The following is a 22,492-nucleotide window of genomic DNA, read 5'->3' as shown; positions in this document are numbered from 1 at the left end:
TTATTTACAAATGCATACAAAGGTCTAATTGTCATATGAAATGAACAGTCATGCTTTATTTCATTTTTACGTTTGGAGGCAGTACATAGTTAATCTACCTATGAGACATTATACAGTTACTTCTCTTAAAAATTAACCACTATATTACTACATTAACCATAATTAAACTATGGTCTTAACAACAAATACCATTTTAGCCGTGCGTGCGTGCGAGCGCGTGTGTCTCGGATTGTTTGATTTACCTGCGAGGCTGCGCTTGTCTACTGCGGAGATCGATAACTTTCGACGATTACTCTGCAAAATGGGACAAACGATTGCTATTCTAAACCAAAATTATATAACAATTTGTGTGATGAGTAACATTAAGTGTGTTTATTTCAGCTCCAATCGGTGTATGACGTCAAAAAATCGCGAGAGCGACTTAAAAACTCAGCTGGGCTTCTTCTCGTTAGCCAATACTGACCTCTGTGGGAATTAAGCGGGGCTGCACTTATAAATATATCCCACTTTAGTGTTGAAATAATTAGGTTTATGTTACTTTACATCACACAATGCAGTGCAATACTGTGGATTAATGCTGCGTTCCAGGCAACCTGTAACCCGTAACTCACGACTTCAAAACCACGACTCACGACTTTGAACTGGGAGTACATCGATCTAGTACGAGTTCACGGGTGGGAAGTCACGGGTTTGACTGCCGTTCCAGTGCACTTTCACCGGTAGAAGGTTGTAAAAACACGAGTTACGGGCTGCCTGGAACGCATAAGGTCGTGAGTCGTGGTTTTGAAGTCGTAACTCACGGGTTTAAAAACCTGCCTGGAACGCACCATTAAGTTTTATGCCGTCGTGTTTTCACATAGATATTAGGTGTGTAACACCGTGTGTTCGACTTAATGCGGAGCCGCAAGGACCGACAAGCGGATGACACGGGCTCGTTATAGTCGTGCGTAGGTCCTATGGCGTAGCAGCGACGGGGTAGGTTCCGCGTCGGTTTTCATTTATACTTTTGCGTCGTCGTCCGCGTCGACGTGCAAACAAACGCGCGACCGCTGGTGGGCAGTATCCACGCGTGTAACCACAGTAGCAGCGCGATCGTCAGAGAAGCCACAAACGAAGAAGAAACAGCAACTTGTTGTGTATAATTTGAGAAGACCAGCAATGATGGAAGTAAATAATCAGCGACTTTTGATGCAGTTTGAGTTAAATCACTCCTCAACTGGGCTCTTCTTTGTTTTCACCGTCACAAACGGAAATACATATGACGCAGTTTTTTTTACCTGACGGGAGGGGTTCTGGTGGACCAATCACAGCGCTTGCGGTCAGCGTAGATTTGACGCGCTGTTAACATTTTTGCGAGGTGCGCGTCAGGCTACGCAGAGCTACGCACAGCAGGCTTCTCCATATGATTTCACGAATCCCTCTCGCGGTACGTTAATGTCATCTGCCCGTCGGTTCTTGTCGCATGAAGTTGAACACAAAAACGCCTGACGTCAGTATTCTTGATGGGTGAAGAACACGTGATGCTGCAGCATCACTGCATCAAACCCGCCGCTCCTCATTGGCTGACGGGGAGTCAGAATCTATCCAATCAGCTTCTTCATGAACTGGTCCATAAATCGCTGTGTCTGTAGAAATCAGTTATAAACTGGCAGAGGAGAACGAGCTGCGGTCAGACACACACTGAGCATCCTTTATCATAACCAGCACAATGAGGGAGATTGTACATATTCAGGCCGGACAGTGCGGTAACCAGATCGGTGCCAAGGTAAGAGTTTCATAAAAGTGCATTATTTCTATGACTACTACTACTACTTTTAATTTTAAATAATTATTATTTAAAAGTAACGACAACCTTGAAAAGTAAGAGTTATTGTAATATATATATGTATATGGGCAATTGTGTTTTATGTGTTTTCTACTGTGTATGGGTGTGGTGGAGGTCTGCAGTGGCTGTTGTCATTAATGCGCCAGTGCATGGCTCAAGTCTGAGCCACACTAGATGCGTTTGACACCTTTTGCTTCAATCTGAATAAAATCATTATGAATGATAAATCCTATATCGTTTTCATGATCACTAAATAATGTGATCGAATTAATGTGCGTGTTTACATGGCGCACGCTTCAAATCAGATATGATCATTTGATACATTGCACGAATATAACTTACATGCGTTGTTTTAAGATGCGTATTCAAGCCATCATCATACAATCACTTCATTTTCTTTAGAAAGCTGGAGTAGCAGGGGCATACACAAGGGCGGTGCCGAGGGGTCTCATCTCAAGCCCCTGCCCCCATTGTCTTAACTGAAAATGTGCCCCTCTGGTAAAAGTAAAAATAATTATACAAGTAATTATTACAGTGAATTAAATACGTTACCATTGCAGCTAAAAACAACATAACATAATATGAACAAACTTGTAAAAATAGTTAACAGGTGCGTGATAAAAGTGTTCGACTAAATGGGGGTCACACTAGACTTTAAGCATGCGAATATTTTTTCAGACTTTGCTGCGCAATAGGGGCGGGGAGCGCATCGTCCATTTTTTTTTCAGAGAGAAAGGTCTGGGTTTTTTCTGGTCACATGCTGATTTATAATTACTCTCGCGGTACTATGATGTCATACGCGGATAATTTTCCGCAGGCAGGGCAGTGGCGCATGAACCTAAGGTTTTGAAGCTCTCTGCATCTAGGCAGTTTTTTGGCATTGATTGTCATTGTATTACAATTTCTACTAATAAATAACACGGTTAAACTATGGTTACTGTAGCAAAGCTATTAATTTGTAACGTTTCTATCTTTTTTAATATTTTATCTATAATAACAGAGTTTTGAATATCAACAATTTACACATAATTACCTTCCGTATTATCAGGGTTTTTTTATAGAAGGTAATAATATTTAGTGATATTGATATTTAGGGTAAATTTATTGACTGCTATGCATCACAGCTCTATCAGCATCAGTTACAAAGAAAAAAAGTGCTCTTTTTTTGCCCTTCCATCCCTGCGGAGGTCCGTGCACGCCACTGAGGACGACGAGCACCGAGCTTTGTGCCGTGCTGATTATATTTACCAAACTACAAAAAAAAACTTTATCCGTGCCCAAAACAAAAGGTGTGTTTGACTTAATGCGATGCTGCAAAGAGACCGACTGCGAGAGCCCTCCAGTGGTAGTTCTTGATATCATACGCACCCCGATCGGACTGCGCAACACCGTGAGATGTCGAACACACACATTTGTGGATGAGAGTGCAAATCGGGGACTGGCCAGATAACGTTGTGTTGTATCACTTCACAGACGATTGATGGAAGGAGAATTTAAGAATGACAAGGAATACAATGTTTCTCTTTAATAACTTGAACAGCAATTGAAGACATAATGCTGTTTCAATGTCTAAAGATAAAAACAATTACAGGGTCATGTCCATATATTTTTATCCATCTGAAAATCTGCAAGGTGGCAATCTTTCCTGGTTATCATATTTATACATGAGATTTAGCTTTTATTGTTAATTTTTAGTCACGTGCCCCACAGTGGGTGTTGGAGTACAAGAAAGCAGAGTTTGCATTTGGCCCCCATATGGAGGGGCGGTACAAGCCGATCAATTTTCCATCTGTTTCAAGCCACAAATATTTAAATCACTTCTCAACAAAAGAAAAAATAAGATGTGAACACAAACAAGTTTTGGGTTTTTGCGATCTCAACACAGCGCCCGCTTCCTTATTTTAGAGTGACTTATAATATTATCCTTGCCTTATACTGCTGCCCGGATAATATTAATATTGTTTTATATTAAATCATATTTATGGAAAACAATGAGTTTTTTACTATTAGTATAACAAATTATCTAATTAAAAGGATTTGAAAACATTGCATTTGCACTCTTTTCACATCACTTATGCATTTTCACATGACGTCAACTTTTCAGCTAACTTTAGCAGTTAATGTAACTAATCACTTTAGATGTTGCCTCATTATGCCACAACAATTTCTCTATTCCAATTTGTTATTACATTTGAATAGCAACGATGCATACAGAATTCATTCTAAAACAAATAGCAATAAAAGTGGTTCTTGGCTCGTAATCATAGAGGAACCATTTTTAGTGCTATATAGCACCTATGAAAAACCATATGGGGGTCATATAGCACCACTATAGCACCATGACACTTAAAAAGGTTCCTCTATGATTACGAGCCAAGAACCACTTTTAGTGCTATTTAGCACCGTTTGTTTTAAGAATGTAGTGGAGGGTATGAGGGCATAGAAACAATGCACAGACATACCGTGTAAATGATACAGACGTATAATAATCACAAGTAAAAATGCAGTACTTTAACATTCATGTATTTCAGTTTTGGGAGGTGATCAGTGATGAACACGGCATTGACCCCACTGGCAGTTACCAAGGTGACAGCGATCTGCAGCTGGAGAGGATAAACGTTTATTACAATGAAGCGTCCGGTAAGCAATGAAATCATTAAAAGCGGACTTATGTAACTTGTTTTCTGTGTGACAGGTTTTGATCAGGTAAGTAGATGCTGAATACAGTCAGATTTTCACCGTCTCATCCATTATAGGTGTCTAGATGCGCTTTGTTCTGCCAGCTTTGGTCCCCTGAGTATAGACCTAGTTCTGCAGCTGTCAGCAACTGGCCGTTTCAAATGCTGGTCTGGATCTCCGCTAATGCATTATTGATTTGCCATTTCAGAGATTCACCCAAATTAATCGCTGCACACTCATCCGTCCACACATGGCCAGCGGTAGTCCTTTGTGTGGTTTTAGAAAGAAACATTTAAACATCAGTTAATAACCCGATGGAATTGCTAACTTGAAATTAAAGAGATAACAGCACATTATTTGTTTAGCAATAACCGAGATGTGGCTTTCTGGCACTGGAGCTTTTATCTATAATGTAGCTGCTGTTATCATCAGAATGGATGATCATGCATTTGATTAAGCTGGTCAGAAATCATTAAACAGACGTGTGGGAAGACTAAAATACAGTAGGCGTACATGCACTACAATGAATTCGTTTAAGAAATCCCTGTTGTACATTTTGCAAAAGTACATCATTGCAAACGTCCGTACACTTTAAATAAAAGTACACCTTTGCACCTAGAGTTCATATTAGTACCTCAAAAATGACATCTGTACATTAGTGGTACATATTAGGACCTGCCCCAGTGACAGCTTGGAAACCATTTTTTTGTGTACATTTACATTGAAAACTTTATGTAGAGCTTGATTATTTTAATGCTCTGTTCATGGTACAACCTCCATTGTTTTCATTTGACAGGAAACAAATATGTCCCCCGTGCCATCTTGGTGGACTTGGAGCCTGGCACCATGGACTCCGTACGTTCAGGCCCATTTGGACAAATCTTCAGGCCAGATAATTTCGTATTTGGTATGTTTATGAATCCCATTTTTATTAGACTGTTGACGTACACTGTAACAATTATTCATACTTTTGTCAGTTGAAGAGGAACTTGGATCAGAGTGAGGTGACTCAGCTAAATTTGGTGCATGTGTGAAGCTAAAGCTGGTCTGCAACTGGGAATTTCTCACAGCCTATTTATATCCTGCAGTTTTGCTAATGCAGAACAACGAATTTTGAGAACCTCTTAAAGACTCGGTCAATCGCATGTCAGGCCTCTTGTCAGTACAGACCTTATTAGAATGAACCTTCTGTAAAACATGAGGAAATATTTTGCTGAATCACTTGAGCGCGGTTTCATTTAATAAAAATTAATGGAAATGGAGACCATCAAGCTTCAAAGTGGGCTTTATACTTCTGCGTCGATTGTAAGCGTAGCCTACGCAGAGATGCGAATCCTATGCAGTAGCCTAAAGCGTAGCCAAGGATGCACTTCTCCCAAAATGTAACGGTGCGTCAATGCTATGCGGACCGCAAGCGCTGTGTCAGCTAGAACCCCCTCCCGTCAGGTCAAAAAGATCCATGTCACATTTTCTCATATGGACTTTCCATTTATATTGGATATTTGTGGGTTTACTGGGCAAGTTGCTGCTTCTTCGGCTGTTGCTCTCCTTTTGTGGGTTATACGCATGGATACTGCCTACTAGCGGTCTCCATGTGTAATTGCACATCAACACTAACACGGATTCAGAAGTATGAAGAAAAAGTGATGCATAGCCTACAGCAGGGTTCCCCAAATCCTACCCTGGAGGGCCGGAGCACTACAGAGTTTAGGTCCAACCCTAATCAAACTTACCCACCTGTGATTGTCTAGTGATTATGAAGACCTTGATTAGCTTGCTCAGGTGTGTTTGTTCAGGGTTGCAGCTAAACTCTGCAGTGCTCTGGCAATCCAGGGTAAGATTTGGGGAACCCTGGCCTGCAGCTTAGGCCCTACGCAGAAGTATAATGAGCCCTTAAGTCTTCCAAAGCTTTACCCGTCTCAGACCTCATCATGAAAAAGAGCACTCTGGACATTCAGCAAAATACGGTTGTGTTGCACAGACAGTGTGTGTTTATAAATGGCAATTTATTTATTTTCAAATCACTGAGAGATAAGTCTGTGTTAATTCTGTCAGGTTGTGTGTGTAAAACTGGGACACATGGACTTTCTTTCAGGTCAAAGTGGAGCTGGAAACAATTGGGCTAAAGGCCACTACACAGAGGGAGCAGAGCTGGTAGACTCAGTGTTGGATGTGGTACGGAAAGAGTCGGAAAACTGCGACTGCCTGCAGGGCTTCCAGCTCACACACTCCCTAGGTGGAGGCACCGGGTCTGGCATGGGTACCCTACTCATCAGCAAGATCCGAGAAGAGTACCCCGACCGGATCATGAACACCTTCAGCGTCATGCCTTCACCGAAGGTATCCGACACAGTGGTTGAGCCTTACAACGCTACGCTATCTGTTCACCAACTGGTGGAAAACACGGACGAGACTTTCTGCATTGACAACGAAGCGCTCTACGACATTTGCTTCCGCACGCTCAAACTCACCACTCCTACTTACGGCGACCTGAACCATCTGGTCTCTGCAACCATGAGCGGGGTCACCACCTGCTTGCGATTCCCAGGTCAACTTAACGCTGACCTCCGCAAGCTGGCCGTCAACATGGTGCCCTTCCCTCGCCTTCACTTCTTCATGCCTGGCTTTGCCCCGCTGACCAGCCGTGGAAGCCAACAGTACCGCGCCCTTTCTGTCCCAGAGCTAACGCAACAGATGTTTGATGCCAAAAACATGATGGCAGCATGCGACCCACGCCACGGCCGCTACCTCACAGTGGCGGCCATCTTCCGTGGACGCATGTCCATGAGGGAGGTGGACGAGCAGATGCTCAACATTCAGAACAAGAACAGCAGCTATTTTGTGGAATGGATCCCGAACAATGTGAAAACGGCAGTTTGCGACATCCCACCTCGTGGTCTCAAAATGTCCGCCACTTTCATCGGCAACAGCACGGCCATTCAAGAGCTGTTCCGCAGGATTTCAGAGCAGTTCACCGCCATGTTCAGACGCAAGGCTTTCCTGCACTGGTACACTGGCGAGGGAATGGATGAAATGGAGTTCACCGAGGCGGAGAGCAACATGAACGACTTGGTCTCCGAGTACCAGCAGTATCAGGATGCGACCGCCGATGAAATGGGAGAATATGAAGAGGACGATCTTGAAGATGAGGAAGATGCTCGCCAAGAAGGTCGCCATTAAGACAGCCGCTAACAGTTTTCATCACATTTTATTTTGAAAATCACGGCTTTTAGTACATTTCAAATAAAACAGCAATGAGAACAATGACTACGTTTACATGTACATCAATAATGTAATTATTTCCAATAATCAGAGTTAAACAAGACTTAATCGCAGTAAATGTTTACATGTAAACGGGAACGAAGAGGTTTGCTGGCCACCATTTTACATTAAGTGACAAACACGTTCCTATGGATGTATTTTGTTATTCAAACACAGAAATATTATGACAACGCCTGTAAGTTTTACTGTATATGCTGCTGTTGCGTTCTTTGTGCTGTTTCTGAATAAACTTCCTAATGTTAAGTTTAAAACGAATTCGCACTTAAGAAGTGGGTAACAAAAACACAAGCGCACTTCATTTAGTGTGGTATGCTGTAGATGTGATTAAAGTATTTACATGGCTGTGTATTGGGATTAAAATATGCCACTTATAATATGTTTATACTTGCCACTATTATTAGCGTAATTGCATTCTTTGATTGAAAGTATTCTGTTTACATGAGATGAAGTCTTAATTGCAAAATTTCCAAAATCTCAATCGCATTATAAGAGTGCATGTAAACGTAGTCAATGCTGCTACTTCATATTTCAAAAGGTGCTACCGAGTACAATTGAGGCTGTAAGTCATTAAATCAACAGCAACATCAGTCTGGTTTGTGAGAATAGTATACTGCAAAAAAGTGATTTGTAACACTTAAAACGCCAAATGTCATGTGAACAATTTCAATAAACGAGCCACTAATTACCTATCAGTCTCTTTTCTAAAATCATTAATTCCAAGGGGATTCACTTGAAAACATAAGGTCTCATCATAACATCAAAATCAAGAAATATATTAAGCTTGAATCAGTGTTTTAGTCAAGTCCAGTTTATTCATATCCAAGTCAAGACCAAGACCCAGCCAGCAGATGACTCTGCACTGGAGCTGCCGACTTCGGCATGATTCCGGTGCAGGTCTGGCCCGGTGTCATCTGCTGTCAGAGTTGGACTTGACTCGTTTTTGGTCTTGGTCTGGACTTAAATAAGCTGGACGCGACTACAACACTGCTATAAATACTTTGCAGAGCAAAACAAAACATTTTTCCATTACAAGTTTGTAGTTAAAGCATGCTTAAAGAAATAGTTAAGCCAAAACTGAACATTAGCCCATACTTTACTCACCTTATTGCCATCCTAGGTGTACAAGAAATGACTTTTTTTATTAGCTAACACATTCAGAGTTGTAATAGATAATATCCCAGCTTTTTCTTAGATTTGTAATGGCACTGAATGGTGGCAGCTTGTTTACATACAACATGGTTTGAAATGGATTTGTGAGAGCAAACGTTATGTATTTCGAGCTTATTTAGACATTGATAAGTCACATTTACACATAAACAATACTAAGTTGTGTAAGGTGTCGGTACATAAGATGATCATTGATTCTCATGAGTTTCATTACTTGCTTCCTTTCCTTTCAAGAAAATATTGTTTATTTATTGTAGTAAAATGTTCAGGTTCATGATACAACATGCACACATTTATTTATTCTTCTTATAATTGTGATTTAGCAGCGTTTTAATTAAAGTACAGACAGGATTATTATTTTTAAATCTTTACTTTATTGCAATGATTTGGAGAAATGTGTCTGTAAACTGTGGCTTCAAAAAATATTTTGAAGTTCTATCGAAGACATTCATGATTTGTGCATACAAATATTTAACATTCAACAAACACGAAATGAACCTCACGACAGTTGTGAGTACACCACAAAACAATGCGACAATCAACACATCGTTCCTACATTCACAATTAATAATAAAAGTACAAAACTTTCAGCCTAAATCTCTTATCTACATCTAAACGCACCCCAAGATTATGAATCTGCATCAATAAATGGCAATAGTAGCAACATATTAAATTATATTAGTGTTTGAAAACTACATTGTTAGCGTTCCTCCTTTTAAAAGTGCTTAATCAGATTGTGTGATGCCTCTATGCACTGTACACACACACACACATTCGTATTATTATTCTTATACAATACATAATGGCAACTTCACTACATCTTTAGCAGAGATCATAAGAGGTAAATGCAACGGATTGTCTCTGAAAATAATTTTATTCATCTAATAATCACACCATCTGTTTAACTCGATTCAGTTTTTATAATAAACCTTCCACAGCAAATCAGATCAGGAGGTAACGGAGCAGCTGGTCGTCCTGTGATGGGGATGGCAGGAAGACTCCAGTAAAGCCTAATGTGTCACTCGCATTAAAAGCATGGAGTGGACGCGTGTACGTTTAGAGACTGTAACATTGAAGTACCTTCAGATGGGGCTATTCTCATCTCTGACCAATGAGAAGACGCTGCAGTCAGTGGAGCCGTGCCGCAGCCGTGATTTGTCTACGGTCTCGCTGCTCTGACGTCTACCGTGGCTCCTGGGGGAGATAGAGATGTTTATGACCTCTATTACACATTTCAAAATTTACAATGAAATATAAGGTTAGCAACAATAAGGGTGAGTAACACACATACTATATACTTTGTAACCGTTTTACAAGGTAAAAGAACCAGGTCTGAACCTTTTGCAGTATTTTGTTAGACACGTACACACACTGCAGGTGCACATACTGCAATATTAAGTGCAGCCATATTTTCATATCTGGGTAAGGTATCTCTTCTAGGGCTGAGTTTTAGAAATATATTGGTATTTTCCCAGTGGGATCGGTATGGTCCGAGCCTCCTTTACACCAAAAATGTACACTTGAGGACAGACGCAAGCTTTCCAACCAGCTGTGAAAACCTTGTCTTTGAATTCATATGCTGTTTTAATAAACACAAACATTTATTCCACTTTGTAGGAAATTCAGAGATATTTATCGTATATGACCCATCATCCTAATGAATTTTTATCAACATCACACAGCCTTTATCTCTTTATTGGCACATGGCCATACCTGCTGTCTGGGATGAGACGTAGTGAGCGGTAGAGGTCAGCAGTGGAGGGCATCTTCACCGGCAGGGCAGCTTTAGGAGTGGAGAATGCCGTGTACGATTGAGACTTTGTCAGCAGGGGTGGAGTGGATTGGATTTTGGCCTCGGGTTCTGTACCTACAGATATGCGCAAGACATGCAGATTGACATGTCCACTTAAATGAGCATTTAAAAAAATAAAAACATAAGAAAGGGGACAAATATATACACACTACTGTGCAAAAGTCTTAAGCCACCATTTTTGCAATGGTATAATGATTATAGACAATTATTTCTCAGTCTCTTTAATAGAATACATCCAGAAAATACAGAAAATGTGTATACAGTAGTGCTGGGCATTGATTAATCTAGATTAATCTCGTACAAAATAAAAGCAATTTTTCCATAACATATGAGTTTGTGCTGTGTGTAATTATTATGTAGATATAAATAAACACACATTCATGTATGTATTTAAGAAACATTTACATGTGAATATATATTTATTTCTATTTGTATATATTCTATATTATATATATAAATAAAAAAACGATGTATAAATAAAACATTTCTTAAATGTATATATATATGTGTGTGTGTGTGTGTGTGTGTGTGTGTGTGTGTGTGTGTGTGTGTGTGTTTAAATATACCTAATATTTTAACACAGCACAAGCTCATATATTATGCAAAAAATTACTTTTATTTTGTATGAGATTAATCTAGAATAATCTATGCCCAACCCTAGTATATAGTATTAAAAACTGTAAAAAAAAAAAACTGATGTGTCAAGTTTTTAGGGTAAACTCCCCTTCCACATAAGCAGTAGCAGGAAACTGCAGGATCTTCTAAACCTAAATGAAATTAAAATTAGGATTTAAAGAAATTAGTCTTTTTAATTCTACTTACTACTTTTTCTGGTCAAAAAAGCTCAGGATGTGTTCAGTGCCAAGAGAGGTCACACTAAACAGACGATGCCTAAAGAAGACATTTAGTCATGAAAATTTTTTTTAAAACTTCTAAAACAACAAGTCTGGTGTTGGTGGCGTAAGACTTTTGCACAGTACTGTATAAATATTTTTACATGTTTCGCAGAAATGAGCATTTTAAAGGTTTGGTATTATCTACAGGAATACTTACTGACTGATAAGGCACTTTGAGTTTCAGGCAATGCTGGTCTCTTACGGTCTACAAATGGTGTCATGTTTAAAAACTGGGTCTTAAGCCACGCAGCTCGGTCATCCTCAAAAGCTTTCCTCTAAACAGAGCAATACACAGACATTCAAAATTACAGGGTTTATGAGAGACATATTTAAGTTTTAAAGCAAGTGCATAAAGTTTGAAGAGGTTATATTAAATATTGTTGGTGAAATATGAAAATCATTGTGATATTAACAATATTTGGTCATTAAGTTTTCCTTTAATCCACAACAATGACCAGTTTAACGTTTTTGTGCCTGAAATCTAAAACTAAGCTCTATCTGCAGTTCACCAAATAATGAAAATTCAGTCATCCTTTACTCCAAACCTGTATGAACTCTTTGTTCTGCTGAACACAAAGGAAGATATTTAAAAAAAAATGATTATAACCAAACAGATCTGGGGCACCATTCACTTCCATAGTAGGAAAATAGAATACTATGGAAGTTAATGGTGCCCCAGATCTGTTTGGTTATAAAAAAAAAAATTATATCTTCCTTTGTGTTCAGTAGAACAACAAAATTTGTACTTTAGCTTTACGTAAATTACAAAATTCTCCTTTTCTGGTGAACTATCCCTTCTCAGGGAAATGTTTGAGCATTCTAAATAACAACATTGGTTCAAACACTAGCATAAGTTTGGGGCACGACTACCTGTTCATCCAACGTATGACAAATTTTGACATTTTGGGGGCAGAAGGGTGCAGGAGTTTAATAAAATAAAAGTCCTATACAAATTTACTGGACTAGAATTGAGTCAATGTCATTCAGTCACAAGAGCCATTGATACAGGATGTCACTGAATAAACCTAACATGATTCATCTACCGTAATAATGCCATACCCGATTCAATAATTGCAACGATTTTTTTTGTAAATAACTTAGATTTTAGTACTAAGACTTACTTTTTCTTATTTTGAAGACTTGTGTATCAAATGACTGGAGAAATCATGCAACGTAGCACATACAGGGTTCCCACGTCTTAGTTAACTTTAAATTCAAGGACCTTTCAAGGACTTTCCAGGTCCAAAACCCTCAAACTCAAGGACTAAACGTGGGGACACATTTCAAGTGAGAGCAAGGCTACTTCGTGTTACCTTTTAAGATACATTGTTACAGTTCCCTTTCGAGGGAACTCACGCTGTGTCACTGCGGTGACACTTTGGGGCGCCTCCAGGGGTAAGTGCGTCTGAATGTGTATCAAATTCAACCAATGGTGAGGCTTAACGACAAAGACAGGGTGATGCGGGAGCCAGGAAGTATATCGCTATCTGAAATACTGCCAAAGACGGCGTTACAGGGACACAGGAAGTATGGCAAGGGAGACGCAGCGCCTCGTTCCCTTCTCAGGGAACAACAGTTACATATGTAACCCGAGACGTTTTCATGTGTCAAACACAACTATGCAAAAAAGCATTTTGGTATGAATCAAAATTTGCATACAGAAGATAAACATTTAAAGTGAACAGTTTAGCACGTGTGCTTAAAAAGTCTAGAATTTTTATGATATTATCCTACACTACACAGGGAATAATATGGATTTTTTTCCAGAAAACTTCTTGCTTAAATTAGATTCAAGCACTATCAATGACCTGTATCTATGCATTCAAAAACTTCCCAGGGGCTTGAATTTTTTTCCCCCAGATTCACAAACTTTCAAAGATTTCAAGGACACATGGGAACCCTGCACAGAAGTCACTTTTTTGGTGTCGTTTTGTCATTTTGAGGCTTCACATCACCAGCCATTCATTGTACAAGGATAAAGGTGAGGAATTCTTAAAAAAGATCTTACATATTGTGTTTTAAACTTAAAAAAAATCTTATAAGTTTAAAGTCATATTATTATTATTAATTTTGATTTGTGAATTACTTCATTAAACCACACTAGTTGTGAATAATATATGAAGTTGTTTCAGCACCTCATGGCCCAGGCGAATAGCAGCTTCAGTAAAGTTCCTCCTCTCCCGCTCAAAGTTTTTCTTTTGCTTATTAAAAAGTCTCCATTCCTCTTTCAGTCGCTCTTTCTCCTCCAGTGTGTAGCAGTCATTCAGTAAAGCAGCCGTCTCATCATCACACGGCGAGCTCATGTCCTGCTGTGAACAAACACACTGATCACATACATTTATGACAAATAAAAGTAATCATACCCAAAAACTTGAAATTCAACTAGGTTACCATATAAAAAAAACTTCTCGGTTTGTGATCGCTGTAAATCAAAAGCAGTCCTGCGCACTGATCTGCTGTTATGTTTTGGGAGTGTATGTTTGGTACTGGTAGTGTACCTGCAGGAGCTGCTGTTGCATGTGAATGAAGTCTTTACACTGCTGCACCTCCAGTCTCATCCTCTGCATCTCGTCCTCATGCTCTCTTCTGGAGATCAGATCTTCACTTTCACGCTCCTGACACGCTACAAGAGAGGCTGGTACATGTACACAGAGATGATCCAGTGACTGATTTGGTCAACCAAGGGTTTAAATCAACTTTATTTATACCAACTTTATTTATACCTTGGCTGTCAAGTCTCTCCATGTGGCTCTTGAGTTTTCTCCACTGCAGACGGATGCTGTTGGTGAGCTGTTCACGCGCCTGTTCACAGGACTGCTCTAGGGTCTCTCTGCTGGAGTCAGTGGTCTCTTCTTCACCCTCAGAAGCAACCTGACAGTAAACAGACAGTAGTAAACTACTCGTTTCACAGCTGGACTGGTCAACAATAACATTAAATGACTGTTTCAACTTTTGGTAAGGTGTGATGCCTTGTGTATATTAGTAAATGTGCATGCTTGTTTTAAAGTCTGTAGAACACGATTTAAACATATCATTGATTTTAATAGATTATGCAAGATTTTAGACCTGTTCGAGGCTGTCCTCTGCCGGCTCGGTTTTGACACAGGGTTTCTTTGGACTCAGAATTGAGATCATGTCCTTCTTCATGTTCTGCAGCACCTTCTTCAGCTCAGAGTTCTCCAACATCAGAGATCTTTGACGGCTCTCGTAATCGCTCAAGAGAGCTTTGTACATCTCTCCCTCGTGTCTAATGCACACAAATATGCAAGCATTACATTTACTCATCGTTCTCACAAACATCTGGAAAACGTAAAAAAAACTTGATGACATCTTACCGGGCCTCCATCTTGCCCGTCTTCCAAAGGCCTCTCTTTCCATCTGACCTCCCCACATAGTTTGACACTTCGATGGCTGAGAGCAAACAACGAAATATCACCTTAGTATTTTTTTGGATAACAATGATCCAAAATCATAACCCTTTTTGACCAAATTAGACAGTGTTTAGCATACACATTTCCCAGGCCTGAAGTTTAGTAGCATCCCCTGTTGTTTCAGGGTTTTCCAAAATTGTGTCCTGATCTGCTCACCCAGTTTCTTGTCCCGCTTGTCCATGAGCAGCTGGTTAAGACGTTCCTTCAGTTTGGTGCACTCTCTCTCTTTTCTCTTGGTGTCGTGGTTGTACTGTGTAGCACGGCTGGCGATGATGCTCTGCAGTTTCTGTACCTACAATAACATGTGTTAAAACAACAAAGACAACAAAAAATAAGGGTCAGGCAATATAATAGCTTCTTGTGTAAGAAATACATCAATATTCACTTGTTACTGATTCCTCAAAAATGTCATTTGTGTTCCAAGGGACAAAGTGTCTTTGTTTCTAAAAGTCTAAGCTGGTTGGCTGGTTTTAGCTGGTCTCCCAGCCTGGTTTTAGGTAGGCAGGCTGATTTAAGAGGGGTTCTGGCCAATTGTTTAGCTTGTAAGGCTGGGAGACAGTTGACCCACCATGCTGACCAGCTTTGCGAGGCTGGCAAGACCAGCTTTGACCAGCTACCTCCATCTTAAACCAGCTAAGACCAGTCGACCAGCTTAGCCAAGCATTCAGCCTGGTAAAAAGCTAGAAGTGTCCAAAAACCCGTAGAAGTGTCCAAAAACCCGACTAAAACCCAACCTGCTACACCAGCTGCACCAACTAAAACCAGTGGCCGGTTGCATAAACATAGCCGTGACGTTAAGAATGCTAATTAAGAATGACTCTGACTAACTAGCAATTAGTTAGGGGCTAATCAGTCTTATTATTTGGATTTCAATTAGACCAATCTGCCTTTCTATGTAACATACTCAAAACAGTTATGATCAGACTAGTCTTAAAGGTTTATGCAGCCGGACACAGGTTGGAAGACCAGCTAAAACCAGCCAACCAGCTTCAGTTTTAATTTTAAAATGTTTATTTAATTTTAAAATTTATATTTTACATTTTTTAAATTACTTTATTTATTATTTTATCAACAAAAAAATGTAGGTTGTTGGCTGGTATCTAAGGGGCTGTTTTACACTTGGTATTAAGATGTGTTTTCATCGATCGGATCACAAGTGGACGAGAGAGACACATTCCTGTACATTTACACCTGGTATTTAAATCCGTCTCTTTTGTCCACTTTCGACCGCTTCGGTCCTGAATACTTTGAGGGGGTGGTCTTTGAGACTGTGGGCGAGTCTCTCAGTTGTCATTTAAACGCAAGCGGGAGTTATGCTACATAAACACCAAACGCGGGGCATTGCGTTACTCGCTCTAGATTATTAGCGGGAGTTAACTTCGTGTCATGCGAATTTTTCGCTTGAGTTGAATATTTTCAACTTGGGCGAAGACGCGTTTGAGGCGAATAGCAAGGTTTTTTTGCAGCAAATGCGCCGCCCATATCGCATCATTCGCATCGCCCCACGTGAGGACACATCTGATCGAGTCTTTGCATTGACTTTGTATGTAATCTACTCACACAAATCGTTGAACTGTAGTGGAAGATTTTTTATTTTAATTAAAGTTTATGAACTTATAATTGTTAAATGCAAAATCCTGTTCTTCTGTTCTAGTGAAAGATTTCTGTTCTTTCCATCTGTTCAGTAGTAAAGTGTTCAAGGACTAGAACATTATACAAAGTCCTAGCAGATCAGATAAAGGGGGGCTAGTGAATGAGATAAGTAACAACTAATGAACAAGTGAAAAAACTGAGAATTCACTGAGAACAAAATAATTTCTACTGTATGACCAGATGTGCTTCAACTGATATGTTTCTTAGTCATTGATAAATTGAAGGTTTATTTTCTAAGTGACACTGGAACTAAGATGATGATTTTTGGTTCATGGGTGGAGATGGGATGACTATGTATTTTTCAGTATCTTACAGACAGTGTGTCTGTGTGATCCTTGACTTTCACTCTTAGTGAGTATTATTTGATGCGGCTAAAATTCCACGACAGAACTCACATCTGATGTGAACCCAAAGTAATGAAGAGTTTATATGGACGCGAACTAAACTTATGTCAGAGCCACTGCTTTTGTTAAAAGTAAACATGCTGCACAGTGTTTTGTACATGTACATGTTAGAGCTTTCTCTGATATTTCAGCACAGTTGATGAAATAAGATTGCGCAACTTTCATATGCTCGCAAAATGAAAATATGTGGAGATCAGCTGCTTTATTTTTATCAATGAAAGTCTAAAAATAGCGCCGTTCACCATGTGTTCGCGCAAGAAGTCAGAAAAGACGTAAAAGACGCATGTGTTCAGTACCTCAGATTAGATAAATGGGCGGAGAGAAGGCGGTCGCGTGTGGCTATTTGAACACATTCAACCACATGTGCGTTTACACTACAAAAGCAATCCGATCGAAAGGGTTTTTGACTACCTCTGAATGTGGTTGAAAGTGGTCGAAAGTCGATGAGCTCGAAATGTTTTGAACTCCGTTTACACTTGGCATTAATGCCAAGTGTAAACAGCCTCTAAATTAGCTTGTTGTTATTTCTTTTTAATGCCATGCCAACTTCTATTGTTATGTTCAGTGGCGGCCGGTGACATTTTTATCGAGGGCGTCATGCCAAAATATGTGTTCGGCACATCATGTGAACCTATGTGCATCACGCGTCATGTCAAAATATGTGCCTGCTGCAGACGCTTAGAAGGGGTTTATGATAAAAGAGATGCTTACGTTTCCCAGATACTCACTTAATCTCATGTATCTTAAAATGGCTTGAGATTAATTTGTGAACTGTGTCTTTAAGGGCATAATCACCACTCCACATTGTGCATAAGAAGAACATCTGTTACCCACAGTAAACATCACACACAAACCTTTACTCATGCTTCAACACTAAATCAAAAGCACAGATTAAAGAGTCGCATGACTTTATAGTGATCATGTGGAGTTACCTCCTCTTTCTCAGACTTCAGGCAGTTTTGTAAGGTCTTGATCTTCAGCTGCAGTTGTCTCTCTCCCTCATGAAGACCTGAGTTTTCTCTCCTGGCGTGCTCCAGCTGATCCTGAGACACATAGCAAACCCAGCTCATTTATCTTTAACTGAATTCATGGCTACAGAACAAAATGGTTGCAAGTGACTTATCAAGCTACTTGACTTTGAATTCATTTTATTCACAGCTTAATTAAAACAGAATTATTACACTACAAAAATACCTTCTACATTTCAGATCATCATAATTGTAAACCTTCCTGTGAAAACCCAACTAAAATAATTTTTTGTGATTTAAAATTTTCTACATAAAATTATCATACACGTAAAAATATACTCTTGATATCTTTAATATTGACCTCAGTCAGATCAATGGGATTTCACAGATGTATTAAAGGTTAATACTTTAAGTCTGGAGTTGTTGTGCTGCAGATGGTTGACGTCACTTTCGTTCTTCAGCTGCTGGCTCTCGAGCTCCTGTAGGGTACGCTGAGCTTTCCTGTGCAGCTGCACAAGTTCATACAGCAGGTTCAGAACCGGCACGGCATTCAGACCGTCTGAATTGCACTCCACACTGACACCAGACAGGCCCAACGAACATACCTCCTGATGAGAAACATCAAAATCATATTCATAAACCAGTGGTGTTAAAACCATTTAGGCTGGGGGCCACAGCCTGCCCGCCCCTCTTATGAGAACCAAACTTTATCATTCTGACATTAACCACACAAACTAAAGGACAGCATGACCTCAAACTTCTCATAAGTAAAGAACTGCATTGAACATATATAAATAGATTGTCATTATGGCAAATAACAATAATATTGAATTAATTCTAATTATAATAATAATATGAATTATATAAAAAAGTGACAAAAAATGTGTGGTAAAAATCCTGTCAACACTCCAGCAAGAAGATAATCCTTAAAATGTTGAAGTTCAATGTGATCTTTTTTATATTTATAGTTTGCCAAAACATGCCATTTTACAACCCAAGATGGAAGATAAATGCATTAACCCTTTATGCCTTTACATTACCACATTTCCAAACATGAGCAGAACTTTGGTTGTCATGTACCTGATTAATGTATGTAACACACTGTGACACGTTATCTTCAGTGCAGAAAGCACTTAACACGCTGTACGAGGTTTTGGGCAGTGTCATGGTGGAGTGCAGCGATGGGAGGGAATTTTGCCTGGAGGGAGAAAGGCTGATCCCAGAAATACTGGAAAGATCTTTGGTGTCTGTACAGAGGACAAAAGAAAGGGCAGAGCCCATTATTAACACCCGTTGTAACCCGAAGCTTAAATCTTAAATCTTTTGACATGTCATTTTTTTACATGGTGTTGTGCAGCAAGAAAACCTGCATGAGTTTCAGTCATGATAGTTAAGATTTGGTTCAGGGAGACCATAATAAAAGTTACAACAACTGAAATGTAATCAAGCGATAAACTGAGAACAGGGAAAAATGGGTAATATTTTACTAAATTAATAATGAAACTAACCTTAAAGAAATAGGTCACTCAAAAATAAAAATTCTGTCATAATCTACCCACCCTTATGTTGTTACAAACCTATATAAATGTATTTGTTTTGCTGAACACAAAGGAAGATATTTCTAATAAAGCCACTGACTATCATAGTAGGGAAAAATATACTACTATGGAAGTCAATGGTGCTCCAAAACAGTTTGGTTACAATCATTGCTCAAAATATCTTCCTTTGTATTCATTCGAACAAATACATTTATACAGGCTTGTAACAACATGAGAGTGAGTAAATGATGACAACATTTTTATTTTTGGGTGAACTATCCCTTTAACTTCATTGTTATGCAACTTCAATAACATTAACCCAAACAGATTAATGTTAAACTTATCTTAAAGGTGAAGCGTGTCATTTTTGTACCCAAAACAAAAGCTCACAGATTAAACAAACACAGATCATTGGTTTTCGTGCTGGTGAGGAATCAGAATCAGATGCTTGAAAAATAGAGAGCAATGCTGTGATAGCATGACAGCATAAACGCTTTTCAGGAATTGCTTTTGTAGACTTGTCTCTTCATGTTAAGCTTCAAAAGGGATTAAGCATTTTTGCAAACCAAAAACTCTTAAAAACAACTTTTGCATTTGCAATCCTCACCAAGAATTTGATCTGTCATCATTGCTGGTGTCCACCAATCACCCATGTCAAGTTGGGCTGGGACCCTGGAGTGTCCGTCATCCAAGGCTGGACGCGAATGGCTGTAGTGGGACACAGGACGCTGGTGGGCCACCACTCCTGAAATAAAACAGCCAGTCACACCGGATTACAAAGTAGAAGGCCTGAGCTGTCGGATTAAGCGGCCATGCAATACCACTGTGGGATTATCAGAGCCAGCGGGTTAAAGAGAGGTTGGAGAGACAGTACGCAGGAGAAAAAGCACAGATTGAGATGATGTATATCTATGTGTGATGGGGCAGGTGAACAGGTTGATCTCAATTCAGAAGTGTGGTACAGACAGTAGAAGAAAATAATACGTACAGCACGCTAACAGTAAAGAGACAAACATACAGTAACAAGTTCAACCACATTTTAACCTCTCCAAACATGTCACAGTGTTTAATTCAGTGTGATAGAGACTGAATGCTCTGTGATTTTAATCTGGACGATTATCAAACTGCTGATCTGATGGCACGAATGTAAAAATAAATGTAAGATTGCTATGAAAATCACCATAGCTGTATTCAAATGCAGATCTGTGGGCAGTTAGTTGTGATATCTTCAGGCAAATTCATTTACAAAGCGCAGTACTCTTCTGGCTAATCTAAACCTTTAACACCATGACAGACAGGCAGCTAATCCCGCTTTAAAGTCTTCATTTAGCCCTGACTGGCTGTGTCTGTCCTGAATGGGAGAAATGCATTTTATTACGATGATAAGACTTGAGACAGCTGGACTCTTACGAAATCTACAAAGACTTCTCACTTTGGCCTCAATGTGTGTTGGTTTATGGTTACATACATTATCATAGTACTGAAAGCAGGAGAAAAGTGCATTGGGCCCAAGCAATAAACAGTGTAGTATACTAATAAAATGAAGTGTGCATGATGTGTGTTAAAAAGAGGGAAATATAATGAAATAGGTAATGAAAACAGTAATATTAAATATACTGTTAAACCTGAAACTGATGCAACAATGCTTCACATACACCAATAAAGTTGATAATATTGATCAGATCACCTGGAAATTAATTATTAATCATTATTATAGTCTTGGCTTAATAAGTAAAAAATGTTGGACCTAAATGTTATAAATATGACAAGCCCCCTGATATCTGCACGTGACAACATTATGCTGCCTGCATCAGTGTCGTCAATATAATAAAACATATTTTAAATATTTTAGCTTCCACCACAAACAACTAAATAGTAAACTTGTCAAAAACACTCTGTATAAAATAAATAAATATTTATTTATAAATAAACAAACGTTTGACAGCATCCATTTGTTTATATGGCTGTGTATTTAAATCTAGTGAGCTGCTCATCTAGCACTTCAAAATATCACAGACACGTTCAAACAACATTAAAGATGAATCCAGACATGATGTCTCTGTTTACAGCAACCCGAGTAAAGTTATAACTTTAGCACAGCAGCTAACATAAACACACACAGAGACTCATACAGGTTTACTTACAGATTCAGAAGCGCGCGCACGAATCCTCACACGGCGAGTTTAATACATGATCGTCCAAATGCGAGATCAGATCGATCCGGTGCATTAATCTGATTAGTGATCCCGTTTCATTCACCTGCCCTGAAGCTGTCGAGATGTTTGGGTAGTTTGAAGTGCCCCCCGTCCTTCTAAATAAACAAATTTGAATATCATTGGTCAGCCCGTTGTCAGGCAACCAGCATCTCGGCACCTCATTGGCTGAATCAACTCTCAAACAGGACAGCAGCGACACGCAACAGGTGTTGAACGTCACCTCTTTTTACAGGGAAACAAACAGGAGGACATAATAAAGTTGAATGAATTAATGAAAAAATATGAATAATCTCCATAGGCTATATTTAGCTATTAATTTGTGTGCTCGTATTTGTTTATGCTGTATTATAATTCTTTGCTCTATTTATTTACTGACGTTTACTTGCGTTTGGTCAATATGGGTTAACCATTGTAAAATACATTTATAAATATTTTAAATGTAATTAATTAATATTTGATAACAAAAATAATTGAATAAACACAGAGATGTAGGCTGTTGAACATCACACTTTTTTTTATTAATTTACCTTTAACTTCATTCTTTTTAGTTTATTTATCTTGCATGTTTCCTGTTTAGTTATACATAGTAATATTAAGTAAGTTTGTCAAATTCATAAGTA

At 39.1% G+C, this 22,492-nt stretch overlaps 2 protein-coding genes across 3 annotated transcripts; one reads left to right on the top strand and one right to left on the bottom strand.

The window, feature by feature from the left end:
• The first annotated feature begins 1,538 nt into the window (after positions 1 to 1,538).
• tubb2 (tubulin, beta 2A class IIa) lies at positions 1,539 to 8,473 on the top strand. The gene is made up of 4 exons (XM_065277104.2): positions 1,539 to 1,765; positions 4,357 to 4,465; positions 5,301 to 5,411; positions 6,600 to 8,473. Exons 1-4 carry the CDS (start codon positions 1,709 to 1,711, stop codon positions 7,682 to 7,684), a joined length of 1,362 nt encoding a protein of 453 aa, XP_065133176.1. The 5' UTR covers positions 1,539 to 1,708; the 3' UTR covers positions 7,685 to 8,473.
• An 831-nt stretch (positions 8,474 to 9,304) lies between these two features.
• Positions 9,305 to 21,963, bottom strand: ssx2ipa (synovial sarcoma, X breakpoint 2 interacting protein a). Of its 2 annotated transcripts, none has more exons than XM_065277068.1 (14): positions 21,801 to 21,963; positions 20,264 to 20,401; positions 19,199 to 19,365; positions 18,526 to 18,726; positions 18,083 to 18,193; positions 15,250 to 15,385; positions 14,998 to 15,073; positions 14,729 to 14,909; positions 14,386 to 14,533; positions 14,161 to 14,297; positions 13,798 to 13,971; positions 11,820 to 11,937; positions 10,667 to 10,820; positions 9,305 to 10,147 (listed from the first exon to the last, which is right to left on the bottom strand). In XM_065277068.1, exons 2-14 carry the CDS (start codon positions 20,307 to 20,309, stop codon positions 10,036 to 10,038), a joined length of 1,761 nt encoding a protein of 586 aa, XP_065133140.1. In that variant the 5' UTR covers positions 20,310 to 20,401; positions 21,801 to 21,963; the 3' UTR covers positions 9,305 to 10,035. The 2 variants fall into 2 exon arrangements, with proteins under 2 accessions (XP_065133140.1, XP_073671112.1); XM_073815011.1 differs by having other exon boundaries at positions 13,798 to 13,968.
• Between the last annotated feature and the right edge of the window lie 529 nt (positions 21,964 to 22,492).

This window comes from Paramisgurnus dabryanus, chromosome 6 (genome assembly GCF_030506205.2).
Source record: "Paramisgurnus dabryanus chromosome 6, PD_genome_1.1, whole genome shotgun sequence".
NCBI lineage: Eukaryota > Metazoa > Chordata > Actinopteri > Cypriniformes > Cobitidae > Paramisgurnus > Paramisgurnus dabryanus.
This window is presented reverse-complemented; position numbering and strand designations above follow the sequence as displayed.